The sequence below is a fragment of the Parasteatoda tepidariorum genome, chromosome 5 (genome assembly GCF_043381705.1).
Source record: "Parasteatoda tepidariorum isolate YZ-2023 chromosome 5, CAS_Ptep_4.0, whole genome shotgun sequence".
Taxonomy (NCBI): domain Eukaryota; kingdom Metazoa; phylum Arthropoda; class Arachnida; order Araneae; family Theridiidae; genus Parasteatoda; species Parasteatoda tepidariorum.
Window position 1 is genome coordinate 87378267 of NC_092208.1, and position 18308 is coordinate 87396574.

The 18308-nt window shown below is 30.0% G+C and overlaps 1 protein-coding gene across 2 annotated transcripts in view; it reads left to right on the forward strand.

Moving 5' to 3' along the window:
• Positions 1–18308, forward strand: part of LOC107453652 (superkiller complex protein 3) — a 73321-nt gene that overhangs the window by 2406 nt on the left and 52607 nt on the right. For both annotated transcript variants that reach the window (XM_043039681.2, XM_043039683.2), the window contains exons 3-11: positions 836–927; positions 1703–1769; positions 3755–3880; positions 8129–8224; positions 10775–10886; positions 12709–12861; positions 14092–14193; positions 14282–14403; positions 17369–17458. In XM_043039681.2, coding sequence (XP_042895615.1) covers positions 836–927; positions 1703–1769; positions 3755–3880; positions 8129–8224; positions 10775–10886; positions 12709–12861; positions 14092–14193; positions 14282–14403; positions 17369–17458 — 960 coding nt within the window. The remainder of the gene's footprint in view (positions 1–835; positions 928–1702; positions 1770–3754; positions 3881–8128; positions 8225–10774; positions 10887–12708; positions 12862–14091; positions 14194–14281; positions 14404–17368; positions 17459–18308) is intronic.

Consider the following 18308-nt stretch of genomic DNA (forward strand, 5'->3'; position numbering starts at 1 on the left):
CTCTCCATAAACTGCATTTACTTAACTATCTCTTCTAAATCAAAACAAGAATGTTTAAGTTTGTTTATTTATGTATTTATTTATTGAAAATCATAAATTCTATGATTTTTTGGGATTTTTCATGCATATTTTTGGATTTTAAACTAAAGGTATTTCAAAATTGTTTTGGTATTAATCAGTGATTTGTAAGGTTTTGGAAGCAGCAGGTTCTTATGCCCCAGAATTTCCAAATTTCTTGAGAAATTTTTTTCATAGTGAAAGCAGGTCCCTAATTAAAATAATATAAATCTCCCATTTAAGATATAGTGCATAAAAATGGAATATTTTATGATTACGAAAGCAATGTGATTAGTAGACAATGGGCATACACTAAAAAAAGGGACAAAATATGCTCCAAAACACTTCAAAATATGCACTTAAAACTAGAAATATGCATTTAAAATCGTTCAAGCTTATTTAAGTACTACTACTTACCTTTCCTAGCAAAACCAGGTTTTTTGTTAATCTGAGCAGAATCAAAATTTCTTACCAGAATTTGCATAATTTTAACTTGAAAAATAGCCTAAAATGGCACCATGATAAGAAAAAATTATTGCATTCTAAGGAAGGTTGTAGCCTTAATATTTGAATAAAATAATTCCTGTTCTATTAAAATAAAATTTGCTTTTTTTGCCTCTCAAAACTCATTTAATTCTTTAAATATTTTTTCTTTATTTCTTTTCATAGCATTATTTCTTCAATTCGCCACACAGCCAAAAATTTATTTGTAAAATAGGGTACCTTTTGAAAACTCAAAATGTATCACATGTACTCTCTACTTTCTTTCTTTTTTTAGGGGCTCTGCAGCTTTTATGAAAAGAATGAATCTCCAGAAAATATTCCGAAACTTGTATCTGTTTATAAGGAATTATTAGAGTTATCTTCTCCGTAAGTCATGTTTTGAAAATATGTTTTTAATGTATCTGTAACTGGCAAATTGCAGATACATTTAAAACACTATTACATATTTGTCGGACTATTATATATAAATTATTATAATGGGAGGGATACTTTGATTGCGGTTTAGATACTATTCTGTTTTGTAGGGCTAAAATTGCCGCACTTCAGTAGAAAGTCCAAAATCCAGAAGACTTTTAGACTTCTGGAAAATACATTTTTCCAGATAATAAATCTTTTAAGTAAACATCACAACCTACGCAGGGCCCGTGCTAAGGATTTCAAATTATTATTCAGTAAATTAGCTAAATATCAGAAGTTTTAGCCAATTTTCGAAAGTCTTCACCAAATGCAAATCTTAACAATTTTTTTATGATTATTATTTTTTCCCATATGAAACTATTTTACTGTTGTTTGTTTCAGACTTGCATTATTTAAATCAGTACTGATTGGTTATGCAGCGGATCTACCGAAAATTACTGTAATCGAATAAAAAATACTGTTGTTGTTTTTTTTTAGAAAAATTCATGTCTACATTATTTTGAGAATCGAGTTAAATTTATTTTTTCTTTCCTGATAAAAAAATTATTTGCCAAATTTACGATTTTATCGTTTTTAGCGAGGTCGTGAAAGCTTTGCTCAGGCCCTGATTCAGTGTTCTCTCCTATCTTTTATCTGATAGTTTTCTACTTAACATTACAGTTGTTTATATGTAAGTTTATTCATCATATCATTGTCACCTACTCATATTTTATTCTTATTTTAGGGATAAAAAGTTAGATATTTTTGACAAGTTAATCCCTCTTTTAAGAAAGCTGAATGATAAAGAAAAGGTATTTTTCCTTTCATTTTTCTCTATTTACAGTTAACAATGAAAAAAAAGTTCTTTTCATTTAATGTTTAGATACTTTGTTTAGAATTTCACCCAAGATGTACTAATTAGGGTACCACACTGGGCAGGCCACTAAGAGCTATTTTAACAATTTTCCTAACTTAAATAAATTTTAACTTAATATTGCCAACTAAATTTTTTGTATTCAGTTTGGAAATTAGTTTACCTTTTGCTTCAGTTATAAACCTGAAAGTTCCCAAAACCTTAACCCTTTTTAGACCAAGGATAGAAATTGTATAAAATGTGGTATTTTTTTCCTTGAAGTATGTTTAAATCACAATCATTAAGACAAAAAATAAGTTTCGTGTTTAAAAAGTAATATTTTATTTAAGGAAGAAAATGGTGCATATACGCAACCATTGGCCAGATCAATAAACAATTTGTTTAGTTCAACTGTTATATTTAATAGAAACATTTCGAATGCAAATGGGCTTTGCATTTGATGCATAAATAAATCATGTGGTTTTTGTGCACTTTGCTGGCTTTTTTTTATCGTGCTCACTTATTGCATGTCCAATTCTATCAGTCTGTACTTTTTTTGGTAGAGCTGCGGATGATGAGCAACCTTTGTTAGGATGGGTACCTTGTAATGTTTGTTCACCAGATGGATTGTTCTTTTATTCAGATTTTGATAGGGCAATTGCTGTATTAGATCTAAAGTCTATAAATGATATTTTTGAGCTAGTTGAAATACTATGTAGCTTCCAGAAATTTACTGTAATCCTATCAATGATGTTTGTAAATATTGGCCACCACCATTTCTTACCTTTTATTTTGATGCGGTATTTAGCTATGGCATTGTCATATAGGTCTGCACCTCCCATATGCTTATTGTAATCCTAAATAACCTTAAGTTGTGGGATCACAACTTCTTTCTTTGCGACTGTATCGTTTGGCAAAACGGTATCGTTATTAGTAACAATTGTTACCACAGCACAACTTAAGGAATTGAAATTAATAAATACAAAAATTGACGTGTGTTTTTTTAATAAAGACACATTTTGCAAAGTAGCACATATTTTAACAGAAAAATTTTGTCAGAATTTTTTATAGTAAAAATTTCTCCCGAGCTAGTAACCCGAATTTCCCCCTAATCCTTGTGTGTGGGATCAGACATATTCTGTTCTGCATATAAATAATATAACATCAAATGATGAGAATCAAGCTTGACAAATTTATAAGTTGAAATCTGACTATTATTAGCGACCACTTTAGTTTTACTTAATCTAAAAAATCTGCTTAAATTATGGCATAAAAGAATTAAAATCAATATTTAGATTGATAATAATTAATAACTCATAGTTATTACTTGCAATATAGACCGAATATTTGTAATATAGCAAATAATATTAACCTTAAAGTATTAAGAGAACCGTGTTTTTGGAAAAAACTATTAATAATTTTAGCTATAATTTTGTATATATGATATATAATGTAAATCTTAATTATAGTAGTACATGATACAAGTATTGTGCATTATTTAATATCTAATAAAATTTCCCCAATGACAGAAAAGATAATATAAAAAACCAACTTTTGACGTCAAAACCCCAACCCTGATTGACAATTGAGGGTTATTATTTATGAGTCAAATTTAAATTATTAGGTGCAAATTACAAGTTACAACCGCTTATTTCGAACCCTTGCTGAAAAAAAGATGCTTTTTTTTGGATTTAAGACTAAATAAATAAAAATCAAACTTATGTAATGACTGTTCTCATTGAGACTAAAGATGATTGTTATACTTATGTTGCTATTCAGCTAATATGATATACAAATCTAACTATGTTAGTGCTAAAAACACCTTTTATTAAGAACTATAGTACAGATCGTTTAATTTTTTTTTCTGAGCCAGTAATGTAATCTATAATTTTTGGTGTTAGATTGTATAGTTCTTTGTTAAACATATTGCGCTTACAATACTAGGTTATAAAAACATTGAAACTAAAGCTGGAACTTGTGAAAGGAACGAAGGAAGAGAATGCCATCTATAGAAGTATATTCAGTGAATTGACTGGTATTACAAAGCTCACAACTGTTGACATGGAAACAGTATGTTTTTCTCACTTCTTCCAAATGTTATTTTCTCAAATTTAAGAATTTATTTTATAGTATAGAATATAATCTATCAGGGTGCGTAGCGTTTTTAAGAAGTGCTTAAAGGTGCTTATTTTTGCTTTTCGTTTTTTAAAAGCCCTTAAAGGTGCTTTTTTCATTGGGTGTTTTAAAGAAGTGCTTAATTTTCCCTTTTTGAAAATGAGATTTTTCCTTTACCATCTTGATTTTTGCTACGAATTATGCAAAAAGACACAGTTTACATTGTTCTATTCAACGTTTTCTCAATTAACTGAACCCCGATGTATTTCAGCATGTTGTCAGTCCATAGCATATGAAAACGGCGTTCATTTTACACGATTCAGAATTTCGTGACTTTTGATAATTGTTAAAAACAATCCATAAGTTTTTTATTTTATTTTGACATGACAGTTAAAACAAGATAAAACCATCAATTGTGAAAAACTTCCCAACCTTGCCTAATTATGAAATATTTTTTAAGTGCTTAAAAGGTGCTTATTTTTTGTTGAATAATTTGGTTGCGCACCCTGTCTATAGTTTCAAATGTGTTTTCTTAGTAGTATTAGGTTGTTAAAAGTTTTAACTTTATATTTAATTGCAATTTTATTGCATAGCTGACAAATGAACTTTTACCATAACATGCTAAGTGGTAAAAAAGCTTGACTATTTAAATTGGTATTTTGGTAAGAGAAAGGAAAACAATACTTTTAAAAAGGTGGATAAAATAGCTAAAATATTTATACTAACAGTTAACAAAAAGATAAAATATTGATAAGACTAATCAGTAACTATACCTGGTAGCAGAATTTAATGACTCAATCTGCAGCAAAATTTTTATAAATTCTATAATATTCTGTGATCCCAAGTCAACAATTTTTTAAACAAAGCACAAATATAAAATAGTGAACAAAAAATATTATGACCTTTAAAATAATTTGAAATCTATATGCATATTCCTACGATTTTAATTGATTTTTATTTATTTCTTTTTTTTTAACTTTATAAAAAAAGCAAATTGAAGTTCTTCAGAGGTTAGTGGATCTTGATGAGTTTTCTGAAGATGATTGTCAAAGAATTATTTCTGACTGCGTCAACCCCTTGTACAAAGTAAGTATAAGTTATTTTCTCTTCTTTTTAATTACAAGTTCTTCATAAGTTTGTAGGATCAGGTGTTAAAGTAGCCTACTTCAAATAAAAACATGTAGCTTTTTAACTATTATGTATTGATATTATTTTCAATAACTATGCTTTATTTTCATAACTGTTGTTGAACAGCTGACCCAATTTTGAGTTTACGACTACTAATGTTCAACTATCTAGCCTTGTAATTTTGCATCCAATCCAGAAGACTGGAGAATCAGTTCAGAAGACTCTTGGATCAAGACAGAAATTTGACTCATGAACTGTCTATCACTGAAGATATTTTACGTCAGTGCGAGCCAGGTGCGGACTTTGTATTGACCAGCCATCACTGAGATTTGAACCTCATTAGGAAGCAGGCGCTCTATTCCCTGAGCCACTCTGGCTCTATCAATAACTATGAACTAAAATTAGTGCCTGAAGAAATATACTTAATGGTAACATATTAAAAAAATAACAGCCATCCTTTCTGCAGTATCATTGAGGCTCAAAAATGACATTGCTTTGTATACTTAGGTATCATTAAAATTTTAATCAGGCCTTAGCCTAACTTGCCTAGCCTTTAAAGATTGAGGACTCCCTCAAATTTTGACAAAAATCACTGTTATTAATTAAAGAGAATTTGGGATTCCTAAGAAGGAAAAAAAAGAAAAATCAATTATATTTTAGAAGACTTAAATGCCGAATTTAATTATGTAACTAAAAATTTGTTAAAAAGTAAATTAGCTTATTTTTTATTATTTTTCTTGTAAAACTTATTTTTGTTTATTAAAAAAACGTTTACTTCAATATTGGATTCATAGCAACAATTAGTATAAAAGCTGATTTTACTATGTATAAACAAATGTAAAAACAGCTTGTGTCAAGAAAGAAATAAAATCGGATGGAATAAAGAAATAAATAGCAATGAAAAGTAATGGTCTGTAGTTTTTTTTATAGACAATATTGCTATAATAGCTAATGCATAAGCTTAGCACATCTTAAATTGGTTTCGTTTAAACATAAAAGACATATAAATTAATGGAGTACCTTAGCTCAGGGTGCAAAATTATGGTTTAAGCCTTGCAAGTAAGTTTTATTTTGTAAAATGTTGAGTTTTAAATTAAACTATAAACACTTTGATTATGTGCCTCAGTAAAATGATGTGGGGACGAACTTTGATATCAAGCTATTATATTTTACTTCTATTTCGAACAAAAAATGCCAGTTCACCCCCACTTTTCAGCCCCCAAACCATTACTTTTAGAAACATTGAAACCTGAAACAACCTTATTTTGATTCAATATAATTGTTGCTATAAACATGTTTTGATTTTTTAAGTTTAACTGTGTTCTTTAATGGCTTTTGGTTTCAAAAAAAGTTCTTTATGCTGCATCCGCCCAAATTTTAATTAGTATTCATATTTTTCGCAAAATTTTAGTCCAGCTAGTATCTGTATAACNAAAAAAAAAAAAAAAAAAAAAAAAAAAAAAAAAAAAAAAAAAAAAAAAAAAAAAAAAGAACATTTTCTACAGAAACAAAAAATTTCTGCAGAAGCAATAATGGTTCTGCAAATTTTTTTTCTTATTACAGAATTGTTTTAAATATTTTTTTTCTAGCGTACCGCGGAAGGAGAAAGCGCTCGTAATTCTACGTTAATCTCCAACACAAGCAGTTACTGAATAAAAAGGGGAGAATTTTTTTCCCCTTTATTAAGCTATTTTTGGAAATTTGACAACTTCGGCCTCTATCGCTGGCGCAGTAATTTGCTTTGTGTTTTCTTATGAGAACAGAGCATTTTATATTTTTTGCACTTATGTGGAAAATTTCATGCGTAAAAAGATTCTTTTTTTTAAAAAAATCACGTCTAGCGAAAAGGTTATTTGTTGCAATTGTGAAGCCACAATAGTTAAAACAAATTTGAAAACTGATTTTTCAAGGCGGCATTCAGAAAAAGAAATAAGATGGAAGTCGACAACATCTAGCGATGTCAGATTTTTTTTCTGGAAAGCGACAGGAAAAGAAGCTTCCCACGCTACTAATATTGGAAAAAAAAACGTTTTGAATTCAAATAAAACATTCTTACTAGTAGCGATATCGATAGTAAGGATGAGACAGCATTTCCAACAAATCAAGAAATTTTAGAAGCAGTCAAAGGTAAAAAGTAAAAAATAACTATATATATATTTATTTTTTTTAAAGATAAAATGCCTATATCCTTTGAATTAAATCGTCGATAAAAAAAAAACACTCGCAATCTAACGATAAATGAAATAAAGCCTGAAAGATATCTCACTATCTACGATTTTTTGGCATGCGAATGAAAACCAGATTGGTGGAAAATATTTACTGGTGAAACACTTTCAAACAGGTTTCCATACGCATGCGGAAAAAATCGCATCCAATGAGTATGGCTCTAATACCAATGTTTCAGTACTGATAAAGACTATTTCGTTTCGAGATGTTGAATAGACTTGAGCATATTGAGTCGGAAACTGCTTCTGCATACTTCGTGTGGAATCAGTGCTATATATTTACACAATACAGTGCGAAATCAAAAGCACTGTGTATTTTTTTCGTTCTGAACTTAATCTGATCACGAAAAAAGTTTTATTTACCTCCTTTTTTTTATAAATTTTNGTGTTTTCTTAGTAGTATTAGGTTGTTAAAAGTTTTAACTTTATATTTAATTGCAATTTTATTGCATAGCTGACAAATGAACTTTTACCATAACATGCTAAGTGGTAAAAAAGCTTGACTATTTAAATTGGTATTTTGGTAAGAGAAAGGAAAACAATACTTTTAAAAAGGTGGATAAAATAGCTAAAATATTTATACTAACAGTTAACAAAAAGATAAAATATTGATAAGATTAATCAGTAACTATACCTGGTAGCAGAATTTAATGACTCAATCTGCAGCGAAATTTTTATAAATTCTGTAATATTCTGTGATCCCAAGTCAACAATTTTTTAAACAAAGCACAAATATAAAATAGTGAACAAAAAATATTATGACCTTTAAAATAATTTGAAATCTATATGCATTCCTACGATTTAATTGATTTTTATTTATTTCTTTTTTTTTTTTACTTTATAAATAAAGCAAATTGAAGTTCTTCAGAAGTTAGTGGATCTTGATGAGTTTTCTGAAGATGATTGTCAAAGAATTATTTCTGACTGCGTCAACCCCTTGTACAAAGTAAGTATAAGTTATTTTCTCTTCTTTTTAATTACAAGTTCTTCATAAGTTTGTAGGATCAGGTGTTAAAGTAGCCTACTTCAAATAAAAACATGTAGCTTTTTAACTATTATGTATTGATATTATTTTCAATAACTATGCTTTATTTTCATAACTGTTGTTGAACAGCTGACCCAATTTTGAGTTTACGACTACTAATGTTCAACTATCTAGCCTTGTAATTTTGCATCCAATCCAGAAGACTGGAGAATCAGTTCAGAAGACTCTTGGATCAAGACAGAAATTTGACTCATGAACTGTCTATCACTGAAGATATTTTACGTCAGTGCGAGCCAGGTGCGGACTTTGTATTGACCAGCCATCACTGAGATTTGAACCTCATTAGGAAGCAGGCGCTCTATTCCCTGAGCCACTCTGGCTCTATCAATAACTATGAACTAAAATTAGTGCCTGAAGAAATATACTTAATGGTAACATATTAAAAAAATAACAGCCATCCTTTCTGCAGTATCATTGAGGCTCAAAAATGACATTGCTTTGTATACTTAGGTATCATTAAAATTTTAATCAGGCCTTAGCCTAACTTGCCTAGCCTTTAAAGATTGAGGACTCCCTCAAATTTTGACAAAAATCACTGTTATTAATTAAAGAGAATTTGGGATTCCTAAGAAGGAAAAAAAAGAAAAATCAATTATATTTTAGAAGACTTAAATGCCGAATTTAATTATGTAACTAAAAATTTGTTAAAAAGTAAATTAGCTTATTTTTTATTATTTTTCTTGTAAAACTTATTTTTGTTTATTAAAAAAACGTTTACTTCAATATTGGATTCATAGCAACAATTAGTATAAAAGCTGATTTTACTATGTATAAACAAAAGTAAAAACAGTTCGTGTTAAGAAAGAAATGAAATTGGATGGAATAAAAGAAATAAATAGCAATAAAAAATAATGGTCTGTAGTTTTGTTATAGACAATATTGCTATAATAGCTAATGCATAAGCTTAGCACATCTTAAATTGGTTTCGTTTAAACATAAAAGACATATAAATTAATGGAATACCTTAGCCCAGGGTGCAGAATTATGGTTTAAGGCTTGCAAGTAAGTTTTATTTTGTAAAATGTTGACTTTTAAATTAAACTATAAACACTTTGATTATTGTGCCTCAGTAAAATGATGTGGGGACGAACTTTGATACCAAGCTATTATATTTTACTTCTATTTTGAACAAAAAATGCCAGTTCACCCCCACTTTTCAGCCCCAAACCATTACTTTTAGAAACATTGAAACCTTAAACAACCTTATTTTGATTTAATATAATTGTTGCTATAAACATGTTTTGATTTTTTAAGTTTAACTGTGTTCTTTAATGGCTTTTGGTTTCAAAAAAAGTTCTTTATGCTGCATCCGCCCAAATTTTAATTAGTATTCATATTTTTCGCAAAATTTTAGTCCAGCTAGTATCTGTATAACAGAAATTTCATTCCCTAACCTACCAATATTCAGAAAATAGTATCCCAAATACAAATTAGTCAATAAAAACACATATGAATTTTAATCTAACACAGATTTTACAATACTACTGCATCTTGTAAGATCATGGAGATTTTCTCAGGTATTTGTAATTTTTAAAAAATAGTTACAGCAAATGACTTTTTGCATGTCACAGAGTCTAAAAATAAAATAAAAATAGGAATAAAAGAGAATTGCATTACTTTAAAAAATTGTAATTCCAAAAAAATAATAGATTAGCTTATCTGTGGAATGTACAAGGTTCTCTTTTAACAATTTTTTCTGCCCAACCAAATGCAGTGCAGTAAACCACCATATTCTAAGATGTTTGGCATACGATTCAGGTATCGATTTTCTTTTATTGAAATAACTAGTGAAACGGAAGGTAGGAATGTCATATATTGATTCGCCATCCAGTCATGTGGTTTCATTCTAAGGATAAAAATTTTCATGTTAACGATAAAAAAAAAATTGTGTCCATTCTTCTTTTACATTTCACCCATGGGTATGGTTGGCGAGGGTTGTCTGCCCCCTTCATTTATTAATGTTCTCTACAAGTCCAAAGTATTTCAGACCATCAAAGAAAATTTTCATTCATTATTTTTGATTTAAACTTATCAAAGGTACAAACAAGAAAAAGATAAAAAAAATTTATGGGAGTTTATCAGATTTAAGAATTTTTTTTGTATTAAGAGTGAAATTTAGACAACTAGTGCAACGGTATATTTTAATTTTGTTCCCCTCAAAAATTGGACACTTGCGATACTCATGATTTCACCTCTATCATTTTTCCATGTCTTTTGTTTTGTTTAAATCTCTAGCTACTACAAAAACTTTCTCTAAATAGGTTAACAATTAAATTTGATATTGTTTACCCCCCATGAAATAGCATTTGAGTGTAAAAAAAGGATTATTAATAACGCAATGATAACTACTTTATTATTACTATATTCTAAAACCTTAACACATAGATGCATATATATATATATATATAGAAATATNTATATATATTTGAATTTATTTCTGATTTACTTTAGGAGGGTGAAGAAAGCCATTCTCTGAAATTAGCTTTTATAATTTTCCGAAAACACCCAAACAATTTGGCTTGTTTAGAGTTTATCAGCAGAGCAGCCATGAATTTCTATATTGGTAAGCTTGATATCAGTAAATCTTGAATTATTAATCTTTTTGAATTATTTAAGTTATCAGTAACTGTTAATCCCTGTTATTATGTTTGTTATCTGTAACCCAGTCCTGATTTAGAAATCTGGAGGCTGGGGACAGAAATGTCAGAAGCCCCATCAGTCGCAACTTTAAACCAAATTTTAATGTTGTTTACTTACAAAATATCTTTAAAATATTTATAGCATAAGTTTCTTGTAATGTGTTAGTAATTTTGAGGTTATATTTTTTTTAAAATTTTCGTAATTCTAATAGATAATTCACTTTAAAAAAGGTACTTGTAATATTTAGGCAGGGCTCAAAGTTGTCCTTAAATGACTTAATTTCATTAAAAAAAGGGGGGAAAAGTGTCCATAAATGTCCTTTATTATTTAAAATTTCCATAAATGTCCTTCATTTTTGTATTTTCTATTGTTGAAGTTAACTGCAATAATAAATATTGTTTATCTCAAAAAAAATTTAAAGAAATTTCAAATTCAGAAATTTTGTTATATGCACACAGTTATATGCACACATAATAAATTAATTTGTATAATTGTTATATGCACACATAACAAAATGAATGTCTAAGTCTTCATAGGGTGTCAAGTACTTCTGTTGTTAGAGACCCCTTGACTTGATGGTATAGAACATTCCATGTGGGAGAAATGTATAAAAATCTCTCTTTTCTCGCTCCATCTCTATATCATACTCTACTGATTTTCTACGAAAGAATACTCCTATTTTGCTACTACAGTAGGGAACCGATTATCCTGAACGATCAGGACCATCGCTATTCCGGATAACTGATTTTTCCGGTTTTCTGAATCGCTACAAAAAGTCGTTTTTTTATTGTTAAACCCAACTAAAAAAAAAAAAAAAACGGAAATAATCTTAAAAAGAAGAAAAAACGATGAAGTAATACACTAATGATTATTTCCAAAATGATGGTAAGGTAAACATCTTTCAAAAAAGTAAGGAAAATCCTAAAATCTTATGAGGAGGAAAAAAAATTTTTTTAAAGGGGGGGGGGAATTTATCGAATTTCGTTCCGGTTTTTTGGTTTTCCGGTTTTCTGAATTCCGGATAACGGGTTCTGTACTGTACTTAATGATAGCACCAGTAATAGATAATACCAGTAGTATCCTTTACTAAGATTAATGAAGCCTCTTTGGCATCAATTATGGTTGATGACTTTTTATGGTTCTATATAACAAATAAATGTTTATCCGTTAATTTTGCAATTTTTGTTTCAATTACTGTCGATTTTAAATTTTTATTTTTATGGAAACACATTTTAAGAGCCTAACTATAAACAAAACAAACATCTGGTTTCAAATAACTTAAGAAATACAATGTCAGTGACATACACTCACGTGCCATCCATGTTGATCATCATGATTGCTTGTCAAAAAGAATTTTAAAAAAATAAATATTAAAGAATGTTTTAAAGCATCTTTTTTTAATTTAATAAAACTAAGTTAGCAAACATTTCTGATATTATCTTTTTAATATTTGAAAAAACAGCATCACAACTCAATTCAACAATGCCTAATCCTAAACTAATGAGAGAAATAAATTGTTCAAACATTTGTTCTGATTGATTTAATAGAAATTTTTGAAGGATTTTTAAGATCCAAAGGAAGCTAAAATTACAGCTTTCACATTCTGCCCAAATTTCAAGACCCTAGCACAAATGTTGGTTTGGTGTTAAAAGTAATGAGCCACTCTAACAAATTCTTCACTTTGTTATTTTAGATGTGAACTCTTGTAAAATATTTTTTAAGAATTTTAAATTATTTATATTTAGAGAAAGATTTGCCTTTGAATGGATTGGAAAATATTTCTGAAAAAATAAAGAGTTATGAAAAGATGAATTCTAAAGGTTTGCCTCAGATATTTGAAGGATTCTGCTCTTTTGTTTCCAAGAACTATTTTCAAGCCATACAAAAATTAAAAGAAGGTACGTACAATCAATTAAAGTGCTTTATACATATATTCAGTCGGACAATCGGATATATATATACACAGTCATACTTCTATTTATCGAACTTTTCTTTGAGATCCACTTTCCCTATTTCTCAAAATGTTTCAGAATATTTCAAACTTGTTAATGCATTTTATGAGGAAAATGACCTTGAGTTGATTTTTGCAGCCTTTTTTAAGGAAAGCTGTAAAATCCATTTCCCTTTTTGTTTGCATTTCATACAGAAATCCATGCCAAAAATCAATTTACAAGAAAGCATAACAGAAATTTCTAAAGCATGGAACTGTGATGTGACAGTTCGTACTATTCGTAACAGTTTTGCTTAGGCTGGATTCTTAGTCAGCGGGGAAAATTTGGAAAGTACGGGGACAAGGATGATATTCCTTTCGAAGAACTATTAAAAAATGTGGGTTCAGCTAAGAGAGAATGACGAAATTAACGATGATGTACTAATTAATGACTTTCTTTTTTTTTTATTCTGAAGCTGCAACCACAGAAACATTAACTGAATAATAATGAAATATTAAAAAATAAAAATAAATAAAAACAATGCAGCTATAAATTGTGTGGAAGATGAAGACGGAAATGAAGAAATCACCAAAACTTCATATGATGAAATGTTAAAATCATTGAAACAATTCTATGATTTTGAAACAATTCTATAGTAAATAATAATTTACAAGATAAGGGGTACATCAATTGCTATTGTTTATGAATTTAAAACATGTTTTGTGTTGCTTAAGTATTTCAAATGGTGATTTTCTATTTAAAGAATTTTCCACATAATGAATTTTTTATTGGGTTTTGGCGACTTCATTAAATAGAGGTCCGACTGTATGTGTATATATATATGTAACAATGTTACTAGCTAGTTTAGTAGGTGATACTAATGTCTACTTGCATATATATACAAAATCTTAATTTTAAATTTTCAAAAACATAAATTAAATGAATCTGCAGCATTTCTCTTATTGTACATATTTTTATCACAATTTCTGTAACATATTATGCCCATAATTTCTATGAATATTTTTAGACTTGCTTTTATGCAAAATTCTGATTATGCTACTGCATTTAGCTTAGCTTTAGACTTTATTATAAAATATATAAATACATAATGTACATAATATATTTAAGTACATCATTTAAAAAAAAAACTTTTTTTTTCCTTGAAACTGACACTTTTATACTATTTCATTTTATTAGGTCTGAGTAAAATGGAATATTGTGTGCAAGGTTGGTATTTTTTGTCAAAATCTCAGTTGAAGTTGCATCAATATAGTGATGCAGAAGTCAGTGCTACAACAGGTAAATAGTTATTTTATAAATCAGTGTTTGTTTGGTTTTGTCTGTGTTACAAAAAAAAATCATTAGCTTTTTTTTGTGTTTACAACAGCTATTACAGTTGGTAGAAAATCTAAAGTGTCTTCTAAGTGGATTGGAAAGTTTTATTTGAATTTAGGTCAAGTGCTCTTAGGAAGACAGAATTGGGATGGAACAATAGGAGCTTTAGAAAAAGTATTCTTCTTCTTTGCCTGCTGTTTTTTTTTTTATTGTTTTAAAAATCACTGTCTTTTTCTTTTATTGTAATTAAAATATTAAAATTGTTTATATTTCAATGACACATACATATATTGTTGTTGTAGTTAATTTACATTGCACTAGAGCTGCACAATGGGCTATAGGTGACAGTCTGGGAAACATCCGTGAGGATGATCCGAAGACATGCCACCACAATTTTGATCCTCTACAGATCCTTTGCATCTCCACTTTGATAGCCCTACGATCTGCATGCGAAGTGGAGCACTTTATGGTAGAACAGTTTAACGAGGACCTATACCGCACACCCTTTGTCGCTACACAGACTGATCCAAGTGCTCACCCACCAGCACTCTGATCCCAGCCAGTGGTGCTTGACTTCAGTGATCTACTGGGAACAGTGTCTTAACAATCAGTCCACTGCCTGATATACACTGCTGGACAATTGCTAAGGACGGATAACACTATCATCCATAGCAACCACAAAATGAAAGGAAGGTGGAAAATTAGAATAAGTGCGGGATATAGTAAGAAGAGGTATGCGTATGCAAATTTTTTTTCCACGTCTGTTCGCTAGCGCTGATAAGAGCTTTAAAAGTTTTGACGCGTGTGGAGAGTTGTTATTTCAAGTCAAAGTTTTACAGGAAAGATTTATTTGACGAACTTGAAATTTTCGGCATGTCTTCCCGATATCACTTAGATGATTTTAAGCGTGGCCGACTTATTGGAATAATTGAAGAAGGGGGGAAAATAACAGATGTTTCCAGGGAGTTCGACATCGCTCACAGCGTTGTTTCACAGCTGCGGAAATCATTTAAAACTACTGGAATGTGTAGTAGGCGGCATGGGGGAGGTCGTGTTAGAAGTACGACACCTGCAGAAGACAGATACCTCGTCCTATCAGCAAAAAGGAACAGGCACACCACAGCTCAGCAGGTGGCAAATCAGTTTCTTGCTGCCACAGGTTAGCAGATCTCCCGAAAAAACTGTTGCCAGACATTTGAGGGGAGAAGGACTATACCCCCGCAGACCTGTTGTGTGTCTCATTGACCAAACAGCACCGTACTGCCTGTTTGCAATGGTGTCGTGAGCATCACAATTGGACTGAACAGGACTGGGCATGAGTACTATTCTCAGATGAGAGTGTGTTCAGTCTGTCATCAGATTGTAGACGCCAACTGATCTGGCGTGAGAGTGGTACTGGTTATTGTCCAGAAAATATCCAGGAAAGGGACCAATATCCGACATGCAGTGCCATGGTGTGGGCCGAAATCATGATCAATGGCCGCACGCGCCTACATGTGGCTGAGAATGGGACTATGACGGGCCACCGATACATTGATGAAGTTCTACTTCCTCATGTTCGTCTTTTCCGTGGTGCTGTCGGTGATAAATTTGTTTTTATGGATGACAACGCAACATGTCATTGAACACTCGCTGTTCAGGATTGTCTAGACAGCAAGGGTATTCAACGCCTCGTATGGCCATCACGTTCTCTAGATCAGGGCTGATTGTGCTCCAGAAAAAATCCTGATTTCCAGATTTTTCGCTAACAGTGATCCGGAAGTTTCCGAAGATCGAAAGTCCAGACGTTTCAAAAAATCATTGATCACTTAAGTTTCCGGAAATCAAATTTTTAAAGGTGGAACTTACAAACACAGTTTATTTAATTTGTTTGTAAGGGAGAGAGAGCCACAGAGATACTTTATAAGCTTATATTCATGATTAATATTCATTTTTTATCACTAAATAGTTGTTATAATCATAAACTCAAAAAAAAAGAAGACATATTTGTAAATTTTAATTACTTCTCCAGGTCATCATAGGTATGTGTAAATGGTATAATTATGTGTAAAATTTTAAATATATTTTTAGTAAACTAAGAAATATTGAGAAAAAGGAAAAAAAAAACCTTGTTTAAATTTTTTTCAATTTAAAATGTTTTTTTTTTTTTTTTAAATTCAGGAAATTTTTCGGAATTTTGACTTGGGCTCACAATCACCCTTGCTAGATCTAAACCCCATTGAAAATGTTTGGGAGGCAACTTGCTGGTCGAAACTATCATCCGATAAACAAGAACACCCTCTTCCGTGCACTGACAGAGGAATGGGATAAATTGCCTCAACAGCTGCTGGATAATGTTGTGCAAATTATGATACGACGTGTAGAATGTTGCATCACACTCCAGGGTGGACATATCCCGTACTGACACCTTTCTTCAAGTTGCCTGCTGACATTTAGATACATTGTTCCATTTTTCCGTACACAGCATCAAATGAACATTTTTTTTTTCTTTCAGATGTTTCATAGCTTTTGTACTTTCTAGAACAATGAATATTCTTTATTCTAATGTCTGAACAGTGTGGCAACTATATTTTAAACTACTAGGCCTCATATCTCGCTTAATGTTATGCTACATTGCAATTTGTGATCCTTCCTTAGCAATTGTTCAGCAGTGTATATATATATACCCGACATTACAGTGATTCTTTTCAATATATTCAATGTTATTATAACACCCATTAAAACCTCTTATCAGCAATTCGTCAAATAGTTTCTGAGAGCTAAAATTTCAGAAAAATATTATTTTTAAATTTATGAAGGAAAAAAGAGTTATTTGGAAGGGGGTTTTGGTTATTTCTGGGTTTTGGTTTTATTTAGACATTGCAGTGATTTGGACTTATGTTATTTTACCGAAATACCTGCTCTGAACCAAGGTATAATATTTTTGTGTAATTTATAACTGATATTTTAATTGGTACTTTAATGTGACATTAACCTTAAAAAAAGCAGTTTAGAATATTATCAATCATAATCACCCTGGGAATAAAAAAAGGATTAAAAAATCTAGTTTACTCTTTACATAAACATTTTGAAAATAACTTTATTTTGCAATCTTTTATTTTCTGACGTCATTAGGTATTGATATTTTTTTCATTTACAGTGCTTAGAGTATATGGAGCAAACAAAGGAAATGCGTGTCACACTTTGCTTCACTCTCTTAAGGATTGGGAAAATTTCTAACGCAGAGCAGGTAACTTCTTTTACTGTAATTCTATTCGTGTCTTTCTCTAAGCCAATACCATAATTTGATTTAAACATTCTTATATCAGATTCATTCATTTGTTGTATAACGAGAAAGTCAGGGAATTTTATGAATTTGAAACTTTTAATTAAAATGCCCAAAAAGTCTGGGGAAATTAATAAATTTATGTTTGCAGTACCTATATAAGACTGTTATTTTATGAATAAGGCATAACTGAAAAATTAATAATAAAATTTATACCACCATTTTCAAATTTGTCTGCAGTGTATCTATTGTTGATGAGAAACAGAAACAAAAATCTCTCTTACTGGTTCTATTAAATACCACTGCTTTTTAAAAATTAATTCCTACTAAGATTTCAGATTTTTGGCAAAATTGTGTCTTAAAAATTAATTAGGTTGAAATCTAACCAATTTCGAATAAAGGTCGTGAAAATTTTTGTTTAAAGGAAAATTTGGTAGGCACCCTAATCTGGAAAAGTCAGGGAATTTACTATTTTTTTAAAAATATTTATGCCTACCCTGTTTAATTGTATAGTGCATCCTTCTGCAGGGAGGGAAGAAGTAGCTACTGCAAAAAAATGTCTGAAGGTTGCAGGATACCAATAAATTATTTTTTAGACCCATGAAGGATAATATATACTTATATATATATATATTTATTTATATTTTGGTTTAATAAGAAAATATTGGTTTGTCGTCGAAATTTATCTATCGCATGCTGCAAATTACATTTTTATACAAGTGAAAAGAATTTTATAACGATATAAATAAAGTGGTAAAATTAATGGAATATATTTATAAAATTTCAAAAAGAAGCTGATACATATATTGTTGTT